This window comes from Caloenas nicobarica, chromosome 32 (genome assembly GCF_036013445.1).
Source record: "Caloenas nicobarica isolate bCalNic1 chromosome 32, bCalNic1.hap1, whole genome shotgun sequence".
Classification (NCBI taxonomy): domain Eukaryota; kingdom Metazoa; phylum Chordata; class Aves; order Columbiformes; family Columbidae; genus Caloenas; species Caloenas nicobarica.
This window is the reverse complement of record NC_088276.1, coordinates 388,312-410,773: the sequence shown is the minus strand read 5'-3', so window position 1 is coordinate 410,773 and position 22,462 is coordinate 388,312. Positions and strand designations below refer to the sequence as shown.

The 22,462-nt window shown below is 67.8% G+C and overlaps 1 protein-coding gene across 1 annotated transcript in view; it reads left to right on the top strand.

Moving 5' to 3' along the window:
• SPTBN2 (spectrin beta, non-erythrocytic 2) overlaps positions 1-22,462 on the top strand; it is a 40,200-nt gene that overhangs the window by 786 nt on the left and 16,952 nt on the right. Inside the window, exons 2-16 of the mRNA XM_065654049.1 lie at positions 111-298; positions 1,033-1,150; positions 3,680-3,838; positions 6,395-6,697; positions 8,671-8,824; positions 9,739-10,609; positions 10,688-10,822; positions 12,381-13,137; positions 13,209-13,411; positions 13,509-13,599; positions 14,620-14,766; positions 16,958-17,221; positions 19,607-19,831; positions 20,829-20,918; positions 22,118-22,450. Coding sequence (XP_065510121.1) covers positions 111-298; positions 1,033-1,150; positions 3,680-3,838; positions 6,395-6,697; positions 8,671-8,824; positions 9,739-10,609; positions 10,688-10,822; positions 12,381-13,137; positions 13,209-13,411; positions 13,509-13,599; positions 14,620-14,766; positions 16,958-17,221; positions 19,607-19,831; positions 20,829-20,918; positions 22,118-22,450 — 4,038 coding nt within the window. The remainder of the gene's footprint in view (positions 1-110; positions 299-1,032; positions 1,151-3,679; positions 3,839-6,394; positions 6,698-8,670; positions 8,825-9,738; positions 10,610-10,687; positions 10,823-12,380; positions 13,138-13,208; positions 13,412-13,508; positions 13,600-14,619; positions 14,767-16,957; positions 17,222-19,606; positions 19,832-20,828; positions 20,919-22,117; positions 22,451-22,462) is intronic.

Sequence of the window (22,462 nt, the reverse complement as noted above, 5' to 3'; positions counted from 1 at the left end):
GTGGAGTCTCCTCCTCTGGATCCATTCACACCCTCCCTGGTTCTGTGCAACCTCACCTGGGTGCTCCTGCTCCGGCCGCTGACGCTGCGGTTCCGCGGTTGCCGGCGCAGGTTCTGGACGCGGCGCGCGAGGCCGAGCTGCTCGTGGGCCGCTACGAGGCGCAGGCGGCCGAGCTGCTGCGCTGGATCCACCGAACCGTCCTGGCGCTCACCGACCCGCGGCTGCCGGCGGCGCTGCCGGCGCTGCAGGGGCAGCTCCAGGCGTTCAGCGGGTACCGCACCACCGAGAAACCCCCACGGTGAGACCCCAGAACCCCCTGGGACCCCCGTGAACCCCAAAACCCCCGTGAACCCCAAAACCCCCCATGGGACCCCAAAACCCCCCTGTGCCCAGGGCTGCAGGGGCAGCTCTAGGCGTTCAGTGGCCACCGGACCACCGAGAAACCCCCCCAGTGAGACCCCAAAACCCCCGAGACCCCCCCAAACCCCCCGTGAACCCCAAAACCACCCGTGGGACCCCAAAACCCCCCATGGGACCCCCAAAACCCCCCTGTGCCCAGGGTTGCAGGGGCAGCTCTGGGGGTTCAGCGACCACCAAACAATGGAGAAACCCCCACGGTGAGACCCCCAAAACCTCCTGAGACCCCCCCCAAACCCCCCTGTGCCCCCTGAGATCCCCCAGGACCCCCAAACCCCCCCATGGGACCCCCAAAACCCCCCAAGTGAGACCCCCCCCCCCCCCCCCAGTGTCCCCCTGCTGCCCCCTGGCAGAGTTTGGGGTCCCCCCCGGGGGGGGGATTCTCACCCATGTCCCCCCAGGTTTGGGGTCCCCCTCAGCTTTGGGGTCCCCCGTGTCCCCCCAGGTTTGGGGTCCCCCCAGGTTCATGGCCAAGGACGCCCTGCAGGGTTTGGGGTCCCGGTGTGGGAGGGGGGGGTGGGGGTCTCACGTGTGTCCCCCCACCCAGGTCTGGGGTGTTTGGGGGGGGGGTCTCATGGGGTGTTTGGGGGGGGGTCTCACGTGTGTCCCCCCCAGGTTCACGGCCAAGGGCGCCCTGGAGGTTCTGCTGTTCTCGCTCCAGAGCCGCATGCGCAGCAACAACCAGCGCGTCTGGGTGCCCGGGGACGGGCGGCTGCTCGCGGACATCAACAGGGTGCGGGGGCACAGGGGGCATCGGGGACATTGGGGACGTCAGGGACATTGGGGGACATTGGGGTCATTGGGGACATCAGGGACATTGAGGTCATCGGGGACATAGGGGTCATCTGGGACACGGGGACATTGGGGTCATTGGGGACATGGGGGACATTGGGGTCATCGGGGACACAGGGACATTGGGGGACCTTGGGGACATTGGGGTCATCGGGGACATTGGGGTCATCGGGGACACGGGGACATTGGGGTCATTGGGGACGTCAGGGACACAGGGACATTGGGGGACATGGGGGACATTGGGGTCATTGGGGACTCGGGGACATTGGGGTCATCGGGGACATTGGGGTCATCTGGGACACGGGGACATTGGGGGGACATCGGAGACGTTGGGGACATTGGGGTCATTGGGGTCATCGGGGTCATTGGGGACGTCAGGGACACAGGGACATTGGGGGACATTGGGGTCATCGGGGACACGGGGACATTGGGATCATTGGGGACATTGGGGTCATTGGGGTCATTGGGGACACGGGGATGTTGGGGACATTGGGGTCATTGGGGACGTCAGGGACACAGGGACATTGGGGGACATTGGGGTCATTGGGGACACGGGGATGTTGGGGACATCAGGGACATTGGGGACGTCAGGGACACAGGGACATTGGGGGACATCTGGGACACGGGGATGTTGGGGACATTGGGGTCATCTGGGACACGGGGACATTGGGGTCATTGGGGACATCGGGGACATTGGGGTCTTTGGGGACATTGGGGTCATCGGGGACATTGGGGTCATTGGGGACGTCAGGGACACAGGGACATTGGGGGACATCGGGGACATTGGGGTCTTTGGGGACATTGGGGTCATCGGGGACATTGGGGTCATTGGGGATGTCAGGGACACAGGGACATTGGGGGACATCGGGGACACGGGGATGTTGGGGACATTGGGGTCATCGGGGACACGGGGACATTGGGGTCATTGGGGACATCGGGGACATTGGGGTCTTTGGGGACACGGGGATGTTGGGGACATTGGGGTCATTGGGGACATTGGGGTCATTGGGGACGTCAGGGACACAGGGACATTGGGGGACATGGGGGACGTTGGGGTCATTGGGGACACGGAGTGTCCCTGTGTCCCCATGTCCCCGATGTCCCAAATATCCCCAGTGTCCCCGACATCGCCGTGCCCCCTAATGTCCCCCGTGTCCCCCGTGTCCCCCGTGTCCCCCATGTCCCCCATGTCCCCCGTCTCCCCTGTTTCACCCCTGTCCCCGTGTCCCCTGTGTCCCCATGTCCCCCATGTCCCCCGTCTCCCCTGTGTCACCCGTGTCCCCATGTCCCCATGTCCCCCATGTCCCCCGTGTCCCCATGTCCCCTCTGTCCCCCTCATGTCACCCATGTCACCCATGTCCCCCGTGTCCCCTGTGTCCCCCGTGTCCCCCATCTCCCCTGTGTCACCCGTGTCCCCATGTCACCCGTGTCCCCATGTCCCCTCTGTCACCCATGTCCCCCATGTCCCCCATGTCCCCTGTGTCACCCATGTCACCCATGTCACCCATGTCCCCCGTGTCCCCCATGTCCCCCGTCTCCCCTGTGTCACCCCTGTCCCCGTGTCCCCTGTGTCCCCATGTCCCCTGTGTCACCCGTGTCCCCCATGTCCCCCATGTCCCCCGTCTCCCCTGTGTCCCCATGTCCCCCATGTCCCCATGTCCCCTATGTCCCTCGTGTCCCCGTGTCTCCATGTCCCCCGTGTCCCCATGTCACCCATGTCCCCCATGTCCCCCGTCTCCCCTGTGTCACCCGTGTCCCCATGTCCCCATGTCCCCCATGTCCCCCGTGTCCCCATGTCCCCTCTGTCCCCCTCATGTCACCCATGTCACCCATGTCCCTTGTGTCCCCTGTGTCCCCCATGTCACCCGTGTCCCCATATCCCCCATGTCCCCGTGTCCCCCGTGTCCCCCATGTCCCCCGTGTCCCCGTGTCCCCCGTGTCACCCATGTCCCCCATGTCCCCCGTCTCCCCTGTGTCACCCCTGTCCCCGTGTCCCCTGTGTCCCCATGTCCCCTGTGTCCCCATGTCCCTCGTCTCCCCCATGTCACCCGTGTCCCCCATGTCCCCATGTCCCCTATGTCCCTCGTGTCCCCGTGTCCCCATGTCCCCTGTGTCACCCATGTCCCCTGTGTCACCCGTGTCCCCATGTCACCCATGTCCCCTGTGTCCCCCGTGTCCCCCGTGTCCCCCGTCTCCCCTCTGTCACTCGTGTCCCCATGTCACCCGTGTCCCCATGTCCCCTCTGTCACCCATGTCCCCCATGTCCCCTGTGTCCACATGTCCCCCATGTCCCCCATGTCCCCCGTGTCCCTGTGTCCCCGTGTCCCCATGTCCCCCATGTCCCCTGTCTCCCCTGTGTCACCCGTGTCCCCATGTCCCCCGTGTCCCCCGTCTCCCCCATGTCCCCCGTGTCCCCGTCTCCCCCGTGTCCCCCGTCTCCCCCGTGTCACCCGTGTCGCCGTGTCCCCAGGCGTGGGAGCGGCTGGAGAAGGCGGAGCACGCGCGGGAGCTGGCGCTGCGCACCGAGCTCATCCGGCAGGAGAAGCTGGAGCAGCTGGCGCGGCGCTTCGACCGCAAGGCGGCCATGAGGGAGACCTGGCTGGGGGACAACCGGCGCCTGGTGGCACAGGTGACGCCGCGCGGGGACACGGGACACAGCCCCGGGCCACCGGGACACGGGGACACGGGGCACAGCCCAGGGCCACCCTGGGGACATGGGGACATGGGGGTCACAGCCCCACAGCCACCCCTGGGGACATGGGGACATAGAGGTCACAGCTCAGGGCCACCCTGGGGACATGGGGACATGGGTCATAACCCCACAGCCACCCCTGGGGACATGGGGACACAGCCCGGGGCCACCTTGGGGACATGGGGACATGGGGGTCACAGCCCCACAGCCACCCCTGGGGACATGGGGACATAGAGGTCACAGCCCAGGGCCACCCTGGGGACATGGGGACACAGCCCAGGGCCATCCTGGGGACATGGGGACATGGGGGTCATAGCTCAGGGCCACCCTGGGGACACGGGGACACAGCCCAGGGCCACCCTGGGAACATGAGGACATGGGGGTCATAGCTCAGGGCCACCCTGGGGACACGGGGACACAGCCCAGGGCCACCCTGGGGACATGGGGACACGGGTCACAACCCCACAGCCACCCCTGGGGACATGGGGACACAGCCCGGGGCCACCCTGGGGACACGGGGACATGGGGGTCACAGCCCCACAGCCACCCCTGGGGACATGGGGGACACAGCCCAGGGCCACCCTGGGGACATGGGGACACGGGTCACAACCAGACAGCCACCCCTGGGGACATGGGGACACAGCCCGGGGCCACCCTGGGGACATGGGGGTCACAGCCCCACAGCCACCCCTGGGGACACAGGGGACACAGCCCAGGGCCACCCTGGGGACATGGGGACACAGCTCAGGGCCACCATAGGGACATAGGGGTCACAGCCCAGGACCACCTTGGGGACATGGGGACATGGGGGTCACAGCCCCGCAGCCACCCCTGGGGACATGGGGACATAGAGGTCACAGCTCAGGGCCACCCTGGGGACATGGGGGACACAGCCCAGGGCCACCCTGGGGACATGGGGACATGGGGGTCACAGCCCCACAGCCACCCCTGGGGACATGGGGACATAGAGGTCACAGCTCAGGGCCACCATGGGGACATGGGGACACAGCTCAGGGCCACCCTGGGGACATGGGGACATGGGGGTCACAGCCCCACAGCCACCCCTGGGGACATGGGGGACACAGCCCAGGGCCACCCTGGGGACATGGGGACACAGCTCAGGGCCACCCTGGGGACATGGGGACATGGGGGTCACAGCCCCACAGCCACCCCTGGGGACATGGGGACATAGAGGTCACAGCTCAGGGCCACCCTGGGGACATGGGGACATGGGGGTCACAACCCCACAGCCACCCCTGGGGACATGGGGACACAGCCCGGGGCCACCATAGGGACATGGGGACATGGGGGTCACAGCCCCACAGCCACCCCTGGGGACATGGGGACATAGAGGTCAGGGCCACCGTGGGGACATGGGGGACACAGCCCAGGGCCACGCTGGGGACATGGGGACATGGGGGTCATAGCTCAGGGCCACCCTGGGGACATCGGGACACAGCCCAGGGCCACCCTGGGGACATGGGGACATGGGGTCACAGCCCCACAGCCACCCCTGGGGACATGGGGACACAGCTCAGGGCCACCATAGGGACATAGGGGTCACAGCCCAGGGCCACCTTGGGGACATGGGGACATGGGGACACAGCCCAGGGCCGCCCTGGGGACATGGGGACATGTGGGTCACAGCCCCACGGCCACCCCTGGGGACATGGGGACACAGCTCAGGGCCACCTTGGGGACACAGGGACATGGGGTCACAGCCCAGGGCCGCCCTGGGGACATGGGGACATGGGGGTCACAGCCCCACGGCCACCCCGGTGGCCCTGGGGATATGAGGGTTTGGGGGGTCCCATCCCCCACCCTCAGTGTCCCCAGGGACCCCAAGGTGTCTGGGGGTCCCTGTCCCCACTGTCACCAACCCCAGGTCCCCAACCCCGTCCCCTGTCCCCCATGTCCCCCCATGTCCCCCCATGTCCCCCATATCCCCCCATGACTCCCCATGTCCCCCCATGTCCCCCCGTGTCCCCAGGACAACTTTGGGGTGGACCTGGGCACAGTGGAGGCATCTGGGGGTCCCTGTCCCCACTGTCACCAACCCCCGGGATGACAGGGGGTCCCCAGGTCCCCAACCCCATCCCATGTCCCCCCATGTCCCCCCATGTCCCCCCATGTCCCCCACATCCCCCCATGTCCCCCCATGTCCCCCATGTCCCCAGGACAACTTTGGGGTGGACCTGGGCACAGTGGAGGCATCTGGGGGTGTCTGGGGGTCCCTGTCCCCACTGTCACCAAGCCCAGGTCCCCAACCCCGTCCCCTGTCCCCCCTGACCCCCCATATCCCCCCATGTCCCCCCATATCCCCCCATGTCCCCCCATATCCCCCCATGTCCCCAGGACAACTTTGGGGTGGACCTGGGCACAGTGGAGGCATCTGGGGGTCCCTGTCCCCACTGTCACCAACCCCCAGGATGACAGGGGGTCCCCAGGTCCCCAACCCCATCCCCTGTCCCCCATGTCCCCCCATGTCCCCAGGACAACTTCGGCGCGGACCTGCCGGCGGCGGAGGCGGCGCTGCGCAAGCACGAGGCGATGGAGACGGACATCGAGGCGTACGGCGGGCGCGTGGCGGCGGTGGCGGCGGTGGCGGCCGAGCTGGCGGCCGAGCGCTACCACGCCGTGGGCCGCGTGCTGGCGCGGCGCGACGGCGTGCGCCGGCGGTGGGACGAGCTGCGCGCGCTGGCGGCCGCGCGGCGCCGGCGGCTGCTGCGGCACCTGCAGCTGCAGCGGGTGCTGCGCGACCTGCAGCACCTGGCGGGCTGGATGGACGACATGAAGGTGCCGGGGTTGGGGGGGCGCGGGGGGCGGGGGGGGACGTGGGGTCGGCGTGTGACGGGGGGGGGGTGGGGGGCACCCCTGGCTTTGGGGTGACGCTGGGGTGTCGCCGTGTGCCCCCAGGTTTGGGGTCTCCCCCATCTTTGGGGTGACGCTGGGGTGTCACCCATGTCCCTCCAGGTTTGGGGTGACCCTGGGGTGGCACCCATGTCCCCCCCAGGTTTGGGGTCCCCCCCCAGATTTGGGGTGACCCTGGGGTGGCACCTGTGTCCCCCCCAGGTTTGGGGTGGCACCCATGTCCCCCCCAGGTTTGGGGTCCCTCCAGCTTTGGGGTGACCCTGCGGTGTCACCGTGTCCCCGCCAGGTTTGGGGTGACCCTGGGGTGGCAACCATGTCCCCCCCAGGTTTGGGGTCCCCCCCCAGATTTGGCGTGACCCTGGGGTGGCACCCATGTCCCTCCAGGTTTGGGGTGACCCTGGGGTGGCACCCGTGTCCCCCCCAGGTTTGGGGTGTCACCCATGTCCCCCCCAGGTTTGGGGTCCCCCCCCAGCTTTGGGGTGACCCTGGGGTGGCACCCATGTCCCCCCCAGGTTTGGGGTGGCACCCGTGTCCCCCCCAGGTTTGGGGTCCCCCCCATCTTTGGGGTGACACTGGGGTGGCACCCATGTCCCTCCAGGTTTGGGGTGACCCTGGGGTGGCACCTGTGTCCCCCCCAGGTTTGGGGTGGCACCCATGTCCCCCCCAGGTTTGGGGTCCCCCCCCACCTTTGGGGTGACACTGGGGTGTCACCCATGTCCCCCCCAGGTTTGGGGTCCCCCCCCATCTTTGGGGTGACACTGGGGTGGCACCCATGTCCCCCCCAAGTTTGGGGTCCCCGCCAGCTTTGGGGTGACCCTGCGGTGTCACTTGTGTCCCCCCCAGGTTTGGAGTCTCCTTGGGGTCTCACTCATGTCCCCCCAGGTTTGGGGTGACCCTGCGGTGTCACTGTGTCCCCCCCCCAGGTTTGGGGTGTCACCCATGTCCCCCTGGTTTGGGGTCCCGGGGGTCTCCGCTGTGCCCCCAAGATTTGGGGTCTCCACCATGCCCCCCAGGCGTGGGGTCCCGGGGGTCTCCGCCGTGCCCCCCAGCCATGGGTTCTCAGCCATGTCCCCCCTGGTTTGGGGTCCCGGGGGTCTCCGCCGTGCCCCCCAGGCGTGGGGTCCCGGGGGTCTCCGCCGTGCCCCCCAGATTTGGGGTGTCCGCCGTGCCCCCCTGGTTTGGGGTCCCGGGGGTCTCCGCTGTGCCCCCCAGATTTGGGGTGTCCGCCGTGCCCCCCTGGTTTGGGGTCCCGGGGGTCTCCGCCGTGCCCCCCAGATTTGGGGTGTCCGCTGTGCCCCCCAGGCATGGGGTCTCAGCCATGTCCCCCCTGGTTTGGGGTCCCAGGGGTCTCCGCCGTGCCCCCCAGATTTGGGGTGTCCGCCGTGCCCCCCAGGCGTGGGTTCTCAGCCATGTCCCCCCGGGTTTGGGGTCCCGGGGGTCTCCGCCGTGCCCCCCAGATTTGGGGTCTCCGCCGTGTCCCCCCTGGTTTGGGGTCCCAGGGGTCTCCGCCGTGCCCCCCAGGCGTGGGTTCTCAGCCATGTCCCCCCTGGTTTGTGGTCCCGGGGGTCTCCGCTGTGCCCCCCAGATTTGGGGTCTCCGCCGTGTCCCCCCTGGTTTGGGATCCCAGGGGTCTCCGCCATGCCCCCCAGATTTGGGGTCTCCACCGTGCCCCCCTGGTTTGTGGTCCCGGGGGTCTCCGCTGTGCCCCCCAGATTTGGGGTGTCCGCCGTGCCCCCCAGGTGTGGGTTCTCAGCCATGTCCCCCCGGGTTTGGGGTCCCGGGGGTCTCCGCCGTGCCCCCCAGGTTTGGGGTCCCAGGGGTCTCCGCCGTGCCCCCCAGATTTGGGGTGTCCGCCGTGCCCCCCAGGCGTGGGTTCTCACCGTGCCCGTGCCCCCCAGGCGCGGCTGCAGTCGCAGGAGCTGGGGCAGCACCTGTGCGGGGTGGACGCGCTGCTGCAGCTGCAGGCGCTGCTGGAGGCCGACATCGCGGCGCAGGCCGAGCGCGTGCGGGGCGTCCGGGCGGCCGCGCTGCCCTTCGCCGGCGACGGGGACGGTCAGTGGCACCCCAAAACCACAACCCTGCCACCCACGAACCCCCCCATGGCCCCTCACCCCGCCCCAGGCACCCCGGGGCTGCCGCTGCGTCCCCGGACCCCCGAATCCCAGGGAAGTCCCCCCAGTGTCCCCCGGACCCCAGGAAAGTCCCCCCAGTGTCCCCCAGACCCCCAAACCCCAGGAAAGTCCCCCCAGTGTCCCCCAAACCCCAGGAAAGTCCCCCCAGTGTCCCCCAGACCCCCAAACCCCAGGACAGTCCCCAGCTCCTGGGCTGCCCCCCAGACCCCCAAAACCCCAGTGCTACCCCAGCCCCCTGGGATGCCCCTCAGACTGTCCCCCAACCCCTGGGATGTCCCCCAACCCCTCAGACTGTCCCCCAACCCCTGGGATGTCCTCCAACCCCTCAGACTGTCCCCCAACCTCTGGGGTGTCCCCCAGACCCCCAGGATGTCCCCCAGACCCCCGGGATGTCCTCCAACCCCTCAGACTGTCCCCCAACCTCTGGGGTGTCCCCCAGACCCCCAGGATGTCCCCCAACCTCTGGGGTGTCCCCCAGACCCCCAGGATGTCCCCCAGACCCCCAGGCTGTCCCCCAACCCCTGGGGTGTCCCCCAGCCCCTCAGACTGTCCCCCAACCTCTGGGGTGTCCCCCAGACCCCCAGGATGTCCCCCAATCCCTGGGGTGTCCCCCAGCCCCTCAGACTGTCCCCCAACCTCTGGGGTGTCCCCCAGACCCCCAGGCTGTCCCCCAATCCCTGGGGTGTCCCCCAGCCCCTCAGACTGTCCCCCAACCTCTGGGGTGTCCCCCAGCCCCCCAGGATGTCCCCCAGCCCCTCAGACTGTCCCCCAGCCCCTGGCATGTCCCCCAGACCCCCGGGACGCCCCCCGACGGCCGCTCCTCCGTCCCCGCAGGCTACCAGCCCTGTGAGCCCGCCGCGGTGCTGGAGCGCGTGTCGGCGCTGGAGCTGCGCTACCAGGAGCTGTCGGCGCTGGCGGGCGAGCGCCGGGCGCGGCTGGAGGAGTCGCGGCGCTTCTGGAAGTTCTGCTGGGACGCGGGCGAGGAGGAGGCCTGGATGCGCGAGCAGGAGCGGCTGCTCCGCTCCGACGACGTCGGCCGCGACCTCACCAGCTCCCTGCGGCTGCTGAGCCAGCACGACGCCTTCCGCGGCGAGCTGAGCGGCCGCGCCGCGGCGCTGGAGCAGGCGCTGGCGCGGGGCCGGGAGCTGGCGGCCCGGGGCGGGCGCGGGGCGGCCGAGGCGGCCGCGCGGGCGCGGGAGGTGGAGGCGCGGTGGCGCTCGCTGGCCGAGCTGGCGGCCGAGCGCGAGCGGCGCCTCCGCGAAGCCGCCGGCTTCTTCCAGTTCCAGGCGGACGCGGCCGAGGCGGCGGCGCGGCTGGAGGACGCCTTGCGCCTGGCGTCCAGCGCCGACCTGGGCCACGACGAGTACTCGGCGCGCAGCCTGGCCCGGCAGCACCGCGCGGTGCAGGACGAGGTGCGCGGCCACCGCGCCGCCATCGACGCCTTGCGCGAGCAGGCGGCCGCGCTGCCGCCCGCCCTGGCCGAGGCTCCCGGCGCGGCGGGGCGGCTGCCGGAGCTGGAGCGGCGTTACCAGGAGGTGTCGGCGCTGGCCGAGCGCCGGCGGCAGGAGCTGGAGGACGCGCTGAGCCTCTACACCATGCGCAGCGAGGCGGACGCGTGCGCGCTGTGGCTGGGCGAGAAGGAGCAGTGGCTGCTGGCCGTGGCCGTGCCGGAGCGGCTGGAGGACCTGGAGGTGGTGCAGCAGCGGTGAGCGCCGGCGCCGGAGCCTCCCCGGCGCGCTGCGGCCCCCTCAGCGCGGCGCTGAGCTCCCCGACCCGCCCGCAGGTTTGAGACGCTGGAGCCGGAGATGAACAACCTGGCGTCGCGCGTGGGCGCCGTGAACCGCGTGGCCGAGCAGCTGCTGGGCACCGGGCGCAACCAGGAGAGCGTCCGCGCCACCCGCGAGCAGCTCAACGCCAGGTGGGCACCGAGGGGCTGCGGGCGCTGCCGAGAGAGATGCTCTGGGCAGGATGAGGCTCCGGGCAGGGTCTGGGTTCTCCGGGCAGGACAGTGTCCCGGGCAGGACGATGCTCCCTGCAGGACGATGCTCCAGGCAGGATGGTGCTCTGGGCAAGACGGTGCTCTGGGCAGGATGATGTTCCAGGCAGGGGATGGGTTCTCCAGGCAGGATGATGCTGCGGGCAGGATGATGCTGCGGGCAGGATGATGCTCCCAGCAGGACGGTGCTCTGGGCGGGATGATGTTCCAGGCAGGGTCTGGGTTCTCCAGGCAGGATGATGTTCCAGGCAGGACGATGCTCCCAGCAGGACGGTGCTCCAGGCAGGATGATGTTCCAGGCAGGGGATGCTCTGGGCAGGATGGTGCTCCAAGCGGGGTGGTTTCTCCAGGGAGAACAGTGTCCCAGGCAGGATGACGTCCCAGGCAGGATGATGCTCCGGGCAGGATGATGCTCCGGGAAGGTTGATGCTCCAGGCAGGATGATGTTTCAGGCAGGATGACGTCCCAGGCAGGATGATGCTCCGGGCGGGTTGATGCTCTGGGCAGGTTGATGTTTGGGACAGGGATGGGTTCTCCAGGCAGGTTGATGTTCCGGGCAGGATGATGCTCCGGGCAGGATGATGCTCCAGGCAGGATGATGTTTGGGACAGGGATGGGTTCTCCAGGCAGGATGATGTCCCAGGCAGGATGATGCTCCGGGGAGGTTGATGCTCCGGGCAGGATGACGTCCCAGGCAGGATGATGCTCCGGGCAGGATGATGCTCCGGGCAGGATGATGTCCCAGGCAGGATGATGCTCCAGGCAGGATGGTGTCCCAGGCAGGATGATGCTCCAGGCAGGATGATGCTCCAGGCAGGATGATGTTTCAGGCAGGATGACGTCCCAGGCAGGATGACGCTCCGGGCAGGACGATGCTCCAGGCAGGATGATGTTTGGGACAGGGATGGGTTCTCCAGGCAGGATGATGTCCCAGGCAGGATGATGCTCCGGGGAGGTTGATGCTCCGGGCAGGATGACGTCCCAGGCAGGATGATGCTCCAGGCAGGATGATGTTTCAGGCAGGATGACGTCCCAGGCAGGATGATGCTCCAGGCAGGATGACGTCCCAGGCAGGATGATGCTCCGGGCAGGATGATGCTCCAGGCAGGATGACGTCCCAGGCAGGATGACGTCCCAGGCAGGATGATGCTCCAGGCAGGATGATGTCCCAGGCAGGATGATGCTCCGGGGAGGTTGATGCTCTGGGCAGGATGACGTCCCAGGCAGGATGACGTCCCAGGCAGGATGATGTCCCAGGCAGGATGATGCTCCAGGCAGGATGACGTCCCAGGCAGGATGATGCTCCAGGCAGGTTGATGCTCCAGGCAGGATGATGCTCCAGGCAGGATGACGTCCCAGGCAGGATGATGCTCCAGGCAGGTTGATGCTCCAGGCAGGATGATGCTCCAGGCAGGATGACGTCCCAGGCAGGTTGATGCTCCGGGCAGGATCCCCGTCCCCTGACCGCGGTACCGCGCAGGTGGGAGCGGTTCCGAGCGCTGGCTGAGCAGAAGAAGGAGGCGCTGAGCTCGGCGCTGGACGTGCAGAACTTCCACCTGGAGTGCGACGAGACCGCGGCCTGGATGCGCGAGAAGACCAAGGCCATCGAGTCCACGCAGGGCCTGGGCAACGACCTGCCCGGCGTCATGGCCCTGCAGCGCAAGCTCTCGGCCGTGGAGCGCGACCTGGACGCCATCCAGGCCAAGCTGCGGGACTTACGAGCCGAGGCGGAGAAGCTGGTAGCCCGGCACCCCGCCGAAGCCTCGGGCGTGCCGGCGCGGCTGTCGGCGCTGGACGGCGAGTGGGACGAGCTGCGCGGCGTGCTGCGGCGGCGCGAGGAGTCGCTGGGGGAGGCCAGCAAGCTGCAGGGCTTCCTGCGCGACCTGGCGGGGCTGCAAGCCTGGCTGGCCCACACCGCCACCGCCGTGGCCTCCGAGGACGTGCCGGCCACGCCGGCCGAGGCCGAGCGGCTGCTGAGCCAGCACGAGGGGCTGGGCGAGGAGATCGCCCGCTACGGCGGCGACTACCGCGGCGCGCGGGCCGTGGGCCGGGAGGTGACGCGCGGGCGGACGGACGCGCAGCACGTGTTCCTGCGGCAGCGGCTGGAGGCGCTGGACACGGGCTGGGAGGAGCTGGGCAGGATGTGGGAGAACCGGCAGCAGCGGCTGCGCCAGGCCCTGGGCTTCCAGCTGTTCCTCCGCGACGCCCAACAGCTGGAGGGCGTCCTCAGCACCCAGGTGAGGGGACGCGGGGACGCGGCGGGGGGACGCGGTGAGGGTGACGCCAGCGCCGTGTCCGCTCCCCGCAGGAGTACGCCCTGGCGCACGCCGACGTGCCCGGCACGCTGCCGGGCGCCGAGGCCGCCGTCAAGAAGCAGGAGGATCTGGCGGGCGCCGTGGAGGCCGCTGGCGAGCGCCTGCAGGGGCTGGTGGCCGCCGGGCACAAGCTGGTGGCCGAGGGCAACCCCCATGGTGAGAAGGTGCAGGAGACGGTGGCGTCGGTGGAGAGCAGGTGAGGGGGCGCCCCAAGCCGCGGCACGGCCCCGGGGGTCCCGGCGCGGCCGTCACCGTCCCCCCTGCCCCACGGCACGGCCACGGGGGTCCCGCAGGCACCGCAGGAACCGGGAGGCGGCGCAGGAGCTGCTGGGGCGGCTGAGGGACAACCTGGAGCTGCAGCGGTTCCTGCAGAACGCGCAGGAGGTACCGGGAGGAAGAGGAGGAGGAGGAGGGTGGGGTGGGGTGGGGTGGGATGGAGTGGGATGGGGTGGGGTGGGGTGGGGTGGGATGGGGTGGGATGGGATGAGGATGAGGATGGGATGGGATGAGTTGGGATGAGACGGGATGGGATGGGATGGGATGAGTTGGGATGGGACGGGATGGGATGGGATGGGATGAGTTGGGATGGGACGGGATGGGATGGGATGGGATGAGTTGGGATGGGGTGGGATGAGGATGAGGATGGGATGGGATGAGTTGGGATGGGATGGGGTGGGGTGGGGTGGGGTGGGGTGGGGTGGGACGGGATGGGATGGGATGGGATGAGGGTGAGGATGGGATGGGATGGGGTGGGATGAGTTGGGATGGGATGGGATGGGATGGGATGAGGACGAGGATGGGATGGGATGAGGATGAGGATGGGATGGGATGGGATGGGATGGGGTGGGATGGGATGAGGATGAGGATGGGATGGGATGAGTTGGGATGGGACGGGATGGGATGGGATGAGGATGAGGATGAGGATGGGATGGGATGGGATGGGATGAGTTGGGATGGGATGGGATGGGATGGGATGAGTTGGGATGGGACGGGATGGGATGAGGATGGGATGGGATGAGGATGAGGATGGGATGGGATGAGGATGAGGATGGGATGGGGTGAGGATGGGATGGGATGGGTTGGGATGGGACGGGATGGGATGGGATGAGTTGGGATGGGACGGGATGGGATGAGGATGGGATGGGATGAGGATAAGGATGGGATGGGATGAGGATGAGGATGAGGGTGGGATGGGATGAGTTGGGATGGGACGGGATGGGATGGGATGAGTTGGGATGGGACGGGATGGGATGGGATGGGATGAGGATGAGGATGGGATGGGGATGGGGATGAGGACGGGTTGAGATGGGGTGGGATGAGGCTGAGGATGAAGCTGAGGAGGAGGATGGGCTGCGGCGAGGCCGGTTGGGGCAGGAGGTGACCGCCCGGCCCCGCGCCCCGCAGCTGACGCTGTGGATCAACGAGAAGCTGCTGACGGCGCAGGACGTGTCGTACGAGGAGGCGCGGAGCCTGCACAGCAAGTGGCAGAAGCACCAGGCGTTCGCGGCCGAGCTGGCGGCCAACCGGGGCTGGCTGGCCAGCGTGGAGAAGGTGACGTGGGGACACTGGGGGACATGGGGACACCGAGGACATTATGGGGATATGGGGCCAACCGGGGCTGGCTGGCCAGCGGGGAGAAGGTGACGTGGGGACACTGGGGGACATGGGGACACCGAGGACATTATGGGGATATGGGGCCAACCGGGGCTGGCTGGACTCTGTAGAGGAGGTGACACAGGGACACGGGGATGCAGGGACATGGGGACATGAGGACACAGGGACAGAGGGGCACGGGGACATGGGGATGTGGGGACATGGGGACACTGTGACTCGGGGATACAGGGACACAGGGACATGGGGACACTGTGACATGGGGACACAGGGACATGGGGACACAGGGACATGGGGACACTGTGACATGGGGACACAGGGACATAGGGACATGGGGACACAGGGACATGGGGACACAGGGACATGTGGACATGGGGACACTGTGACATGGGGTCACAGGGACACTGTGACACAGGGACACAGGGACATGGGGACACTGTGACATGGGGACACAGGGACATAGGGACATGGGGACACAGGGACATGGGGACACAGGGACATGTGGACATGGGGACACTGTGACATGGGGTCACAGGGACACTGTGACACAGGGACACAGGGACACAGGGACATGTGGACATGGGGATGTGGGGACATGGGGACACAGGGACATGGGGACACAGGGACACGTGGACATGGGGACACTGTGACACGGGGACATGGGGACACAGGGACATGTGGACATGGGGACACTGTGACATGGGGACACGGGGACACAGGGACACGGGGACACAGGGACATGTGGACATGGGGACACTGTGACATGGGGACACAGGGACACTGTGACACGGGGACATGGGGACACAGGGACATGGGGACACTGTGACATGGGGACACAGGGACATGGGGATACAGGGACATGTGGACATGGGCACACTGTGACATGGGCACACTGTGACATGGGGACACAGGGTCAAGGGGACACGGGGGCATAGGGACATGGGGACACAGGGACATGGGGACACAGGGACATGGGGATGTGGGGACATGGGGACACAGGGACATGGGGACAGAGGATCATGGGGACATGGGGACACAGGGACATGGGGACACGGGGACATGTGGACACGGGGACACTGTGACATGGGGACACAGGGTCATGGGGACACATGGACACAGGGATCCCCCGCTCACGCCCTGTCCCCCCAGGAGGGCCAGCAGCTGGCGGTGGGACATGGGGACACAGGGACATGGGGACACAGGGACATGGGGACACAGGATCATGGGGACACAGGGACATGGGGACATGGGGACACAGGGACATGTGGACATGGGGACATGGTGACATGGGGACACGGGGACACGGTGACGTGGGGACACAGGGACATGTGGACATGGGGACACAGGGACATGTGGACATGGGGACACTGTGACATGGGGACACAGGGTCATGGGGACACAGGGACACAGGGACATGGGGACACAGGGTCATGGGGACACAGGGACATGGGGACACAGGGTCACGGGGACATGGGGACACGGGGACACGGGGACATAGGGACATGGGGACACGGGGACACAGGGACATGGGGACACAGGGTCATGGGGACACGGGGACATGGGGACATGGGGACATAGGGACATGTGGACACGGGGACACTGTGACATGGGGCCACAGGGACATGTGGACACGGGGACACAGGGATCCCCCGCTCACGCCCTGTCCCCCCAGGAGGGCCAGCAGCTGGCGGTGGGACATGGAGACACAGGGACATGGGGACACAGGGACATGGGGACACGGGGACACAGGGACATGGGGACACAGGATCATGGGGACACAGGGACATGGGGACACAGGGACATGTGGACACAGGGACATGTGGACATGGGGACACTGTGACATGGGGACACGGGGACACGGTGACGTGGGGACACAGGGACATGTGGACATGGGGACACAGGGACATGGGGACACAGGGTCATGGGGACACGGGGACATGGGGACATAGGGACATGGGCACACAGGGTCATGGGGACACGGGGTCATGGGGACACAGGGTCATGGGGACACGGGGACATGGGGACACGGGGACATAGGGACATGGGGACACGGGGACACAGGGACATGGGGACACAGGGACATGGGGACACATGGACACAGGGACCCCCCGCTCACGCCCTGTCCCCCCAGGAGGGCCAGCAGCTGGCGGCGGCCCGGCCGGCGCTGTCGGGCGCGGTGACGGCGCGGGCGGCGGCGCTGGGGACGCTGTGGGCAGAGCTGGAGGCCACCACGCGCACCAAGGCGCGGCGGCTGTTCGACGCCAACCGCGCCGAGCTGTGCGCGCAGGCCTGCGCCGCGCTGCGCCAGTGGCTGGGGGGGCTGCACGGCCAGCTGCGCGGCGGCGACCTCGGCCACGACCTCGCCAGCGTCAGCGTCCTCATCAGCAGGCAGCAGGTGGGGACAGGGGGGGACACGGGGGACACGGGGGGAATGGGGGACATGGGGGGACAGGGGGACATGGGGGGACAGGGGGGGACAGGGGGACATGGGGGGACAGGGGGACATGGTGGTGCATTCTCATCAGCAAGCAGCAGGTGGGGACAGGGGACATGGGGGACATGGGGGGACAGGGGGATATGGGGGGAATGGGGTGCATCCTCATCAGCAGGCAGCAGGTGGGGACAAGGGACATGGGGGGACATGGGGACATGGGGGGAAAGGGGGACATGGGGGGACATGGGGACATCGGGACATGGTGGTGCATCCTCATCAGCAAGCAACAGGTGGGGACGCAGGACATGGGGGGACATGGGGGACATGGGGGGACAGGGGCACATGGGGGGACAGGGGCACATGGGGGGACAGGGGGACATGGGGGGAATGGGGGACATGGTGGTGCATTCTCATCAGCAAGCAGCAGGTGGGGACGCGGGACATGGGGGGACATGGGGGGACAGGGGGACATGGGGGGAATGGGGTGCATCCTCATCAGCAGGCAGCAGGTGGGGATATGGGGGGACAGGAGGGGACATGGGGACATGGGGGGAATGGGGGGACAGGGGGACATGGGGGGAATGGGGGTGCGTCCTCATCAGCAAGCAGCAGGTGGGGACATGGGGGGACGGGGGGGGGATAGGGGCGAAATGGGGGTGCAGGGGGTGGGGGTGCAGGGAATGGGGGTACCAGGACAGGGGGTACCAGGACAGGGGGTACCAGGGGTGTCCAGGGATGCCCGGGACAGGGGGTGCCATGACGGGGTGACCCCCCAGGTGCTGGAGAAGCAGGTGCAGGTGCGGGAGAAGGAGCTGGAGGAGATCAGGGGTGCCCAGGGGTGGGGTGCCCAGGGATGGGGTACCAGGGGTGGGGGTACCAGGGGTGGGGTGCCCAGGGATGGGGTGCCCAGGGATGGGGTACCAGGGGTGGGGGTACCAGGGATGGGGTGCCCAGGGATGGGGTACCAGGGGTGGGGCACCAGGGGTGGGGTGCACAAGGATGGGGGTACCAGGGATGGGGTGCACAGGGATGGGGTGCCCAGGAATGGGGGTACCAGAGATGGGGGTACCAGGGGTGGGGTGCACAGGGATGGGGGTACCAGGGATGGGGGTACCAGGGGTGGGGTGCACAGGGATGGGGGTACCAGGGATGGGGTGCCCAGGGAAGGGGGTACCAGGGGTGGGGTGCACAGGGATGGGGGTACCAGGGGTGGGGTGCACAGGGATGGGGTGCACGGGGATGGGGGTACCAGAGATGGGGTACCAGGGGTGGGGTGCACAAGGATGGGGGTACCAGGGATGGGGGTACCAGGGGTGGGGTGCACAGGGATGGGGTGCACAGGGAAGGGGTGCACAGGGATGGGGGTACCAGGGATGGGGTGCCCAGGGATGGGGTGCCCAGGGATGGGGGTACCAGGGGTGGGGTGCACAAGGATGGGGGTACCAGGGATGGGGGTACCAGGGGTGGGGTGCCCAGGGATGGGGTGCCCAGGAATGGGGGTACCAGGGATGGAGTGCCCAGAGATGGGGTGCACAAGGAAGGAAGTTCCAGGGGGTGCCCAGGACAGGGTGCCTGGCACAAGGGGTGCCCAGGGAAGGGGATATGATCAGGGAGGACCCCAACACTGCCTATAGGAGCTGGAGAAGCAGGCGCAGGTGTGGGAAAAGGAGCTGGAAGAGATTGGGGCTGCCCAGGATGGGGTGCCCAGGAATGGGGTGCACAGGGAAGGGGTGCACAGGGATGGGGGTACCAGGGATGGGGGTACCAGGGCTGGGGTGCACAGGGATGGGGGTACCAGGGGTGGGGTGCCCACGAATGGAGTGCCCAGGGAAGGGGGTGCCAGGGGTGGGGTGCACAGGGATGAGGGTACCAGGGATGGGGTACTCAGGGATGGGGTGCCCAGGAATGGGGTGCCCAGGGAAGGGGGTGCCAGGGATGGGGTGCACAGGGATGAGGGTACCAGGGATGGGGTACTCAGGGATGGGGTGCCCAGGAATGGGGTGCCCAGGGAAGGGGGTACCAGGGATGGGGTGCCCAGGGAAGGGGATGCCAGGGATGGGGCGCACAGGGATGGGGTGCACAGGGATGGGGATACCAGGGATGGGGTGCCCAGGAATGGGGTGCCCAGGGAAGGGGGTGCCAGGGATGGGGTGCCCAGGGATGGGGGTACCAGGGATGGGGATACCAGGGATGGGGTGCCCAGCAAAGGGGGTGCCAAGGATGGGGTGCACGGGGATGGGGATACCAGGGATGGGGTGCCCAGGGAAGGGGGTGCCAAGGATGGGGTGCCCAAGGGGTGCCCAGGGGCGCCAGGACAGGGGGTCCCATGCCTGGGTGACCCGGCAGGTGCTGGAGAAGCAGGCGCAGGTGCGGGAGAAGGAGCTGGAGTCGCTGTGCGCGCAGGCGCGGGCGCTGAGCCCCGGGGACGCGCGGGCGGCCGAGCTGCGGGCGCAGGTGTCGGCGCTGGAGCAGCAGTTCGCGGCGCTGCGGGAGCCGCTGCGGGAGCGCTGCCGCCTCCTCGCCGCCTCGCGCCGCCAGCACCAGCTGCGCCGTGACCTGGAGGACGAGATCGTGAGTGGCGCCGGGGGACGTGCTGGGGGACAAGGGGATGCGGCGGCACCGAGCTCCTGCTGTCCCCGAGGCCCTGGTGGCCCTGAGCCCTGATGGCCCTGAGCCCTCGGTGACCCTGAGCCCCAATGGCCCTGAGCCTCAATGGCCCTGAGCCCTTGATGTCCCTGAGCCCTCGATGTCCCTGAGCCCTCGGTGACCCTGAGCCCTTGGTGTCCCTGAGCCCTTGGTGTCCCTGAGCCTTTGGTGACACTGAGCCCTCAGTGACCCTGAGCCCTCGGTGACCCTGAGCCATTGGTGACCCTGAGCCATAGGTGTCCCTGAGCCCTTGGTGACCCTGAGCCATAGGTGTCCCTGAGCCTTTGGTGACACTGAGCCCTGGGTGTCCCTGAGCCTTTGGTGACCCTGAGCCCTTGGTGACACTGAGCCCTCGGTGACCCTGAGCCCTCGGTGACCCTGAGCCCTTGGTGACCCTGAGCCTTTGATGTCCCTGAGCCCTTGGTGACCCTGAGCCCTTGGTGACCCTGAGCCCTTGGTGTCCCTGAGCTCTTGGTGGCCCTGAGCCCTCGGTGACACTGAGCCCTCGGTGACCCTGAGCCCTTGGTGTCCCTGAGCCCTTGGTGACCCTGAGCCTTTGATGTCCCTGAGCCCTTGGTGACCCTGAGCCCTTGGTGACCCTGAGCCCTTGGTGTCCCTGGGCCCGGATCTCGCTGACCCCCGTTATCCTTGAGCCCCTGGTGTCATTGAGCCCCTGCTGTCCCCAAGCCCCTGATGTCCCTGACCCTCATTGTCATTGAGCCCTTGATGTCCCTGACCCCCATATCCCTGAGCCCCCAGTGTCCCCAAGCTCCTGGTGTCACTGAGCTCCTGCTGTCCCTGAGCCCTCGGTGGCCCTGAGCCTCTGGTGTCCCCAAGCTCTTGATGTCCCCAAACCCCCAGTGTCACTGAGCCTTTGGTGTCCCTGACCCCCCCGTCCCTGTCCCCATTGTCCCTGTCCCAGCTGTGGGTGCAGGAGCGCCGCCCCTTGGCCGAATCCACCGACCACGGCAAGGACCTTCCGTCTGTCCAGCTGCTCATCAAGAAGAACGAGGTGGGTCCGCGTGTCCCTCCCATGTGTCCCCATCTGTCCCCATGTCCCCGATGCTGCAGAAGGAGCTGCAAGGCCACCACCCCCATGTGTCCCCATGTGTCCCCATGTGTCCCCATGTGTCCCCGTGTCCCCAGACGCTGCAGAAGGAGCTGCAGGGCCACCACCCCCATGTGTCCCCATGTGTCCCCATGTGTCCCCATGTGTCCCCATGTGTCCCCATGTCCCTGATGCTGCAGAAGGAGCTGCAAGGCTACCACCCCCATGTGTCCCCATGTGTCCCCCTGTGTCCCCATGTCCCCAATGCTGCAGAAGGAGCTGCAGGGCTGCCACCCCCACGTGTCCCCATGTGTCTCCATGTGTCCCCATGTCCCCCTGTCCCCAGACACTGCAGTAGGAGCTGCAGGACCATCATCCCCATGTGTCCCCATGTGTCCCCATGTGTCCCCATGTCCCTGATGCTGCAGTAGGAACTGCATGGTCACCACCCCCATGTGTCCCCATGTGTCCCCCTGTCCCCAATGCTGCAGAAGGAGCTGCAGGGTTGCCACCCCCATGTGTCCCCGTGTGTCCCCCTGTGTCCCCATGTCCCCAATGCTGCAGAAGGAGCTGCAGGGCTGTCACCCCCATGTGTCCCCATGTGTCCCCATGTGTCCCCCTGTCCCCAGACGCTGCAGAAGGAGCTGCAGGGCTGTCACCCCCATGTGTCCCCATGTGTCCCCATGTGTCCCCCTGTCCCCAGACGCTGCAGAAGGAGCTGCAGGGCTGTCACCCCCACACGTCCCCATGTGTCCCCATGTGTCCCCATGTGTCCCCATGTGTCCCCCTGTCCCCAATGCTGCAGAAGGAGCTGCAGGGCTGTCACCCCCACATGTCCCCATGTGTCCCCATGTCCCCATGTCCCTGATGCTGCAGAAGGAGCTGCAAGGCCACCACCCCCATGTGTCCCCATGTGTCCCCATGTGTCCCCCTGTCCCCAGACGCTGCAGAAGGAGCTGCAGGGCTGTCACCCCCATGTGTCCCCATGTGTCCCCCTGTCCCCAGACGCTGCAGAAGGAGCTGCAGGGCTGTCACCCCCATGTGTCCCCATGTGTCCCCCTGTCCCCAGACGCTGCAGAAGGAGCTGCAGGGCTGTCACCCCCATGTGTCCCCATGTGTCCCCATGTGTCCCCATGTGTCCCCATGTGTCCCCCTGTCCCCAGACGCTGCAGAAGGAGCTGCAGGGCCACGAGCCACGGGTGGAGGAGCTGCTGGCGCGCCAGGCGGGCGACAGCGCCTCGGGCGCCGATGCCGGTGCCGATGCCGGTGCAGATGCCGGTGCAGATGCCGGTGCCGATGCTGGTGCCGATGCCGGCGCCGCCGCCGCGGGTGAGCGTCTGCGGGCGGCCTGGCGGGAGCTGCGGCTCCAGGCCGAGCGGCGGCACCGGCGGCTGCTCCTGGCGCTGGCCGCACACCAGTTCTACCGCGACGCCGCCGAGGCCGAGGCCTGGATGGGCGAGCAGGAGCTGCGCATGCTGGCGCAGGAGAAGGCAAAGGTGCGCTGCGGG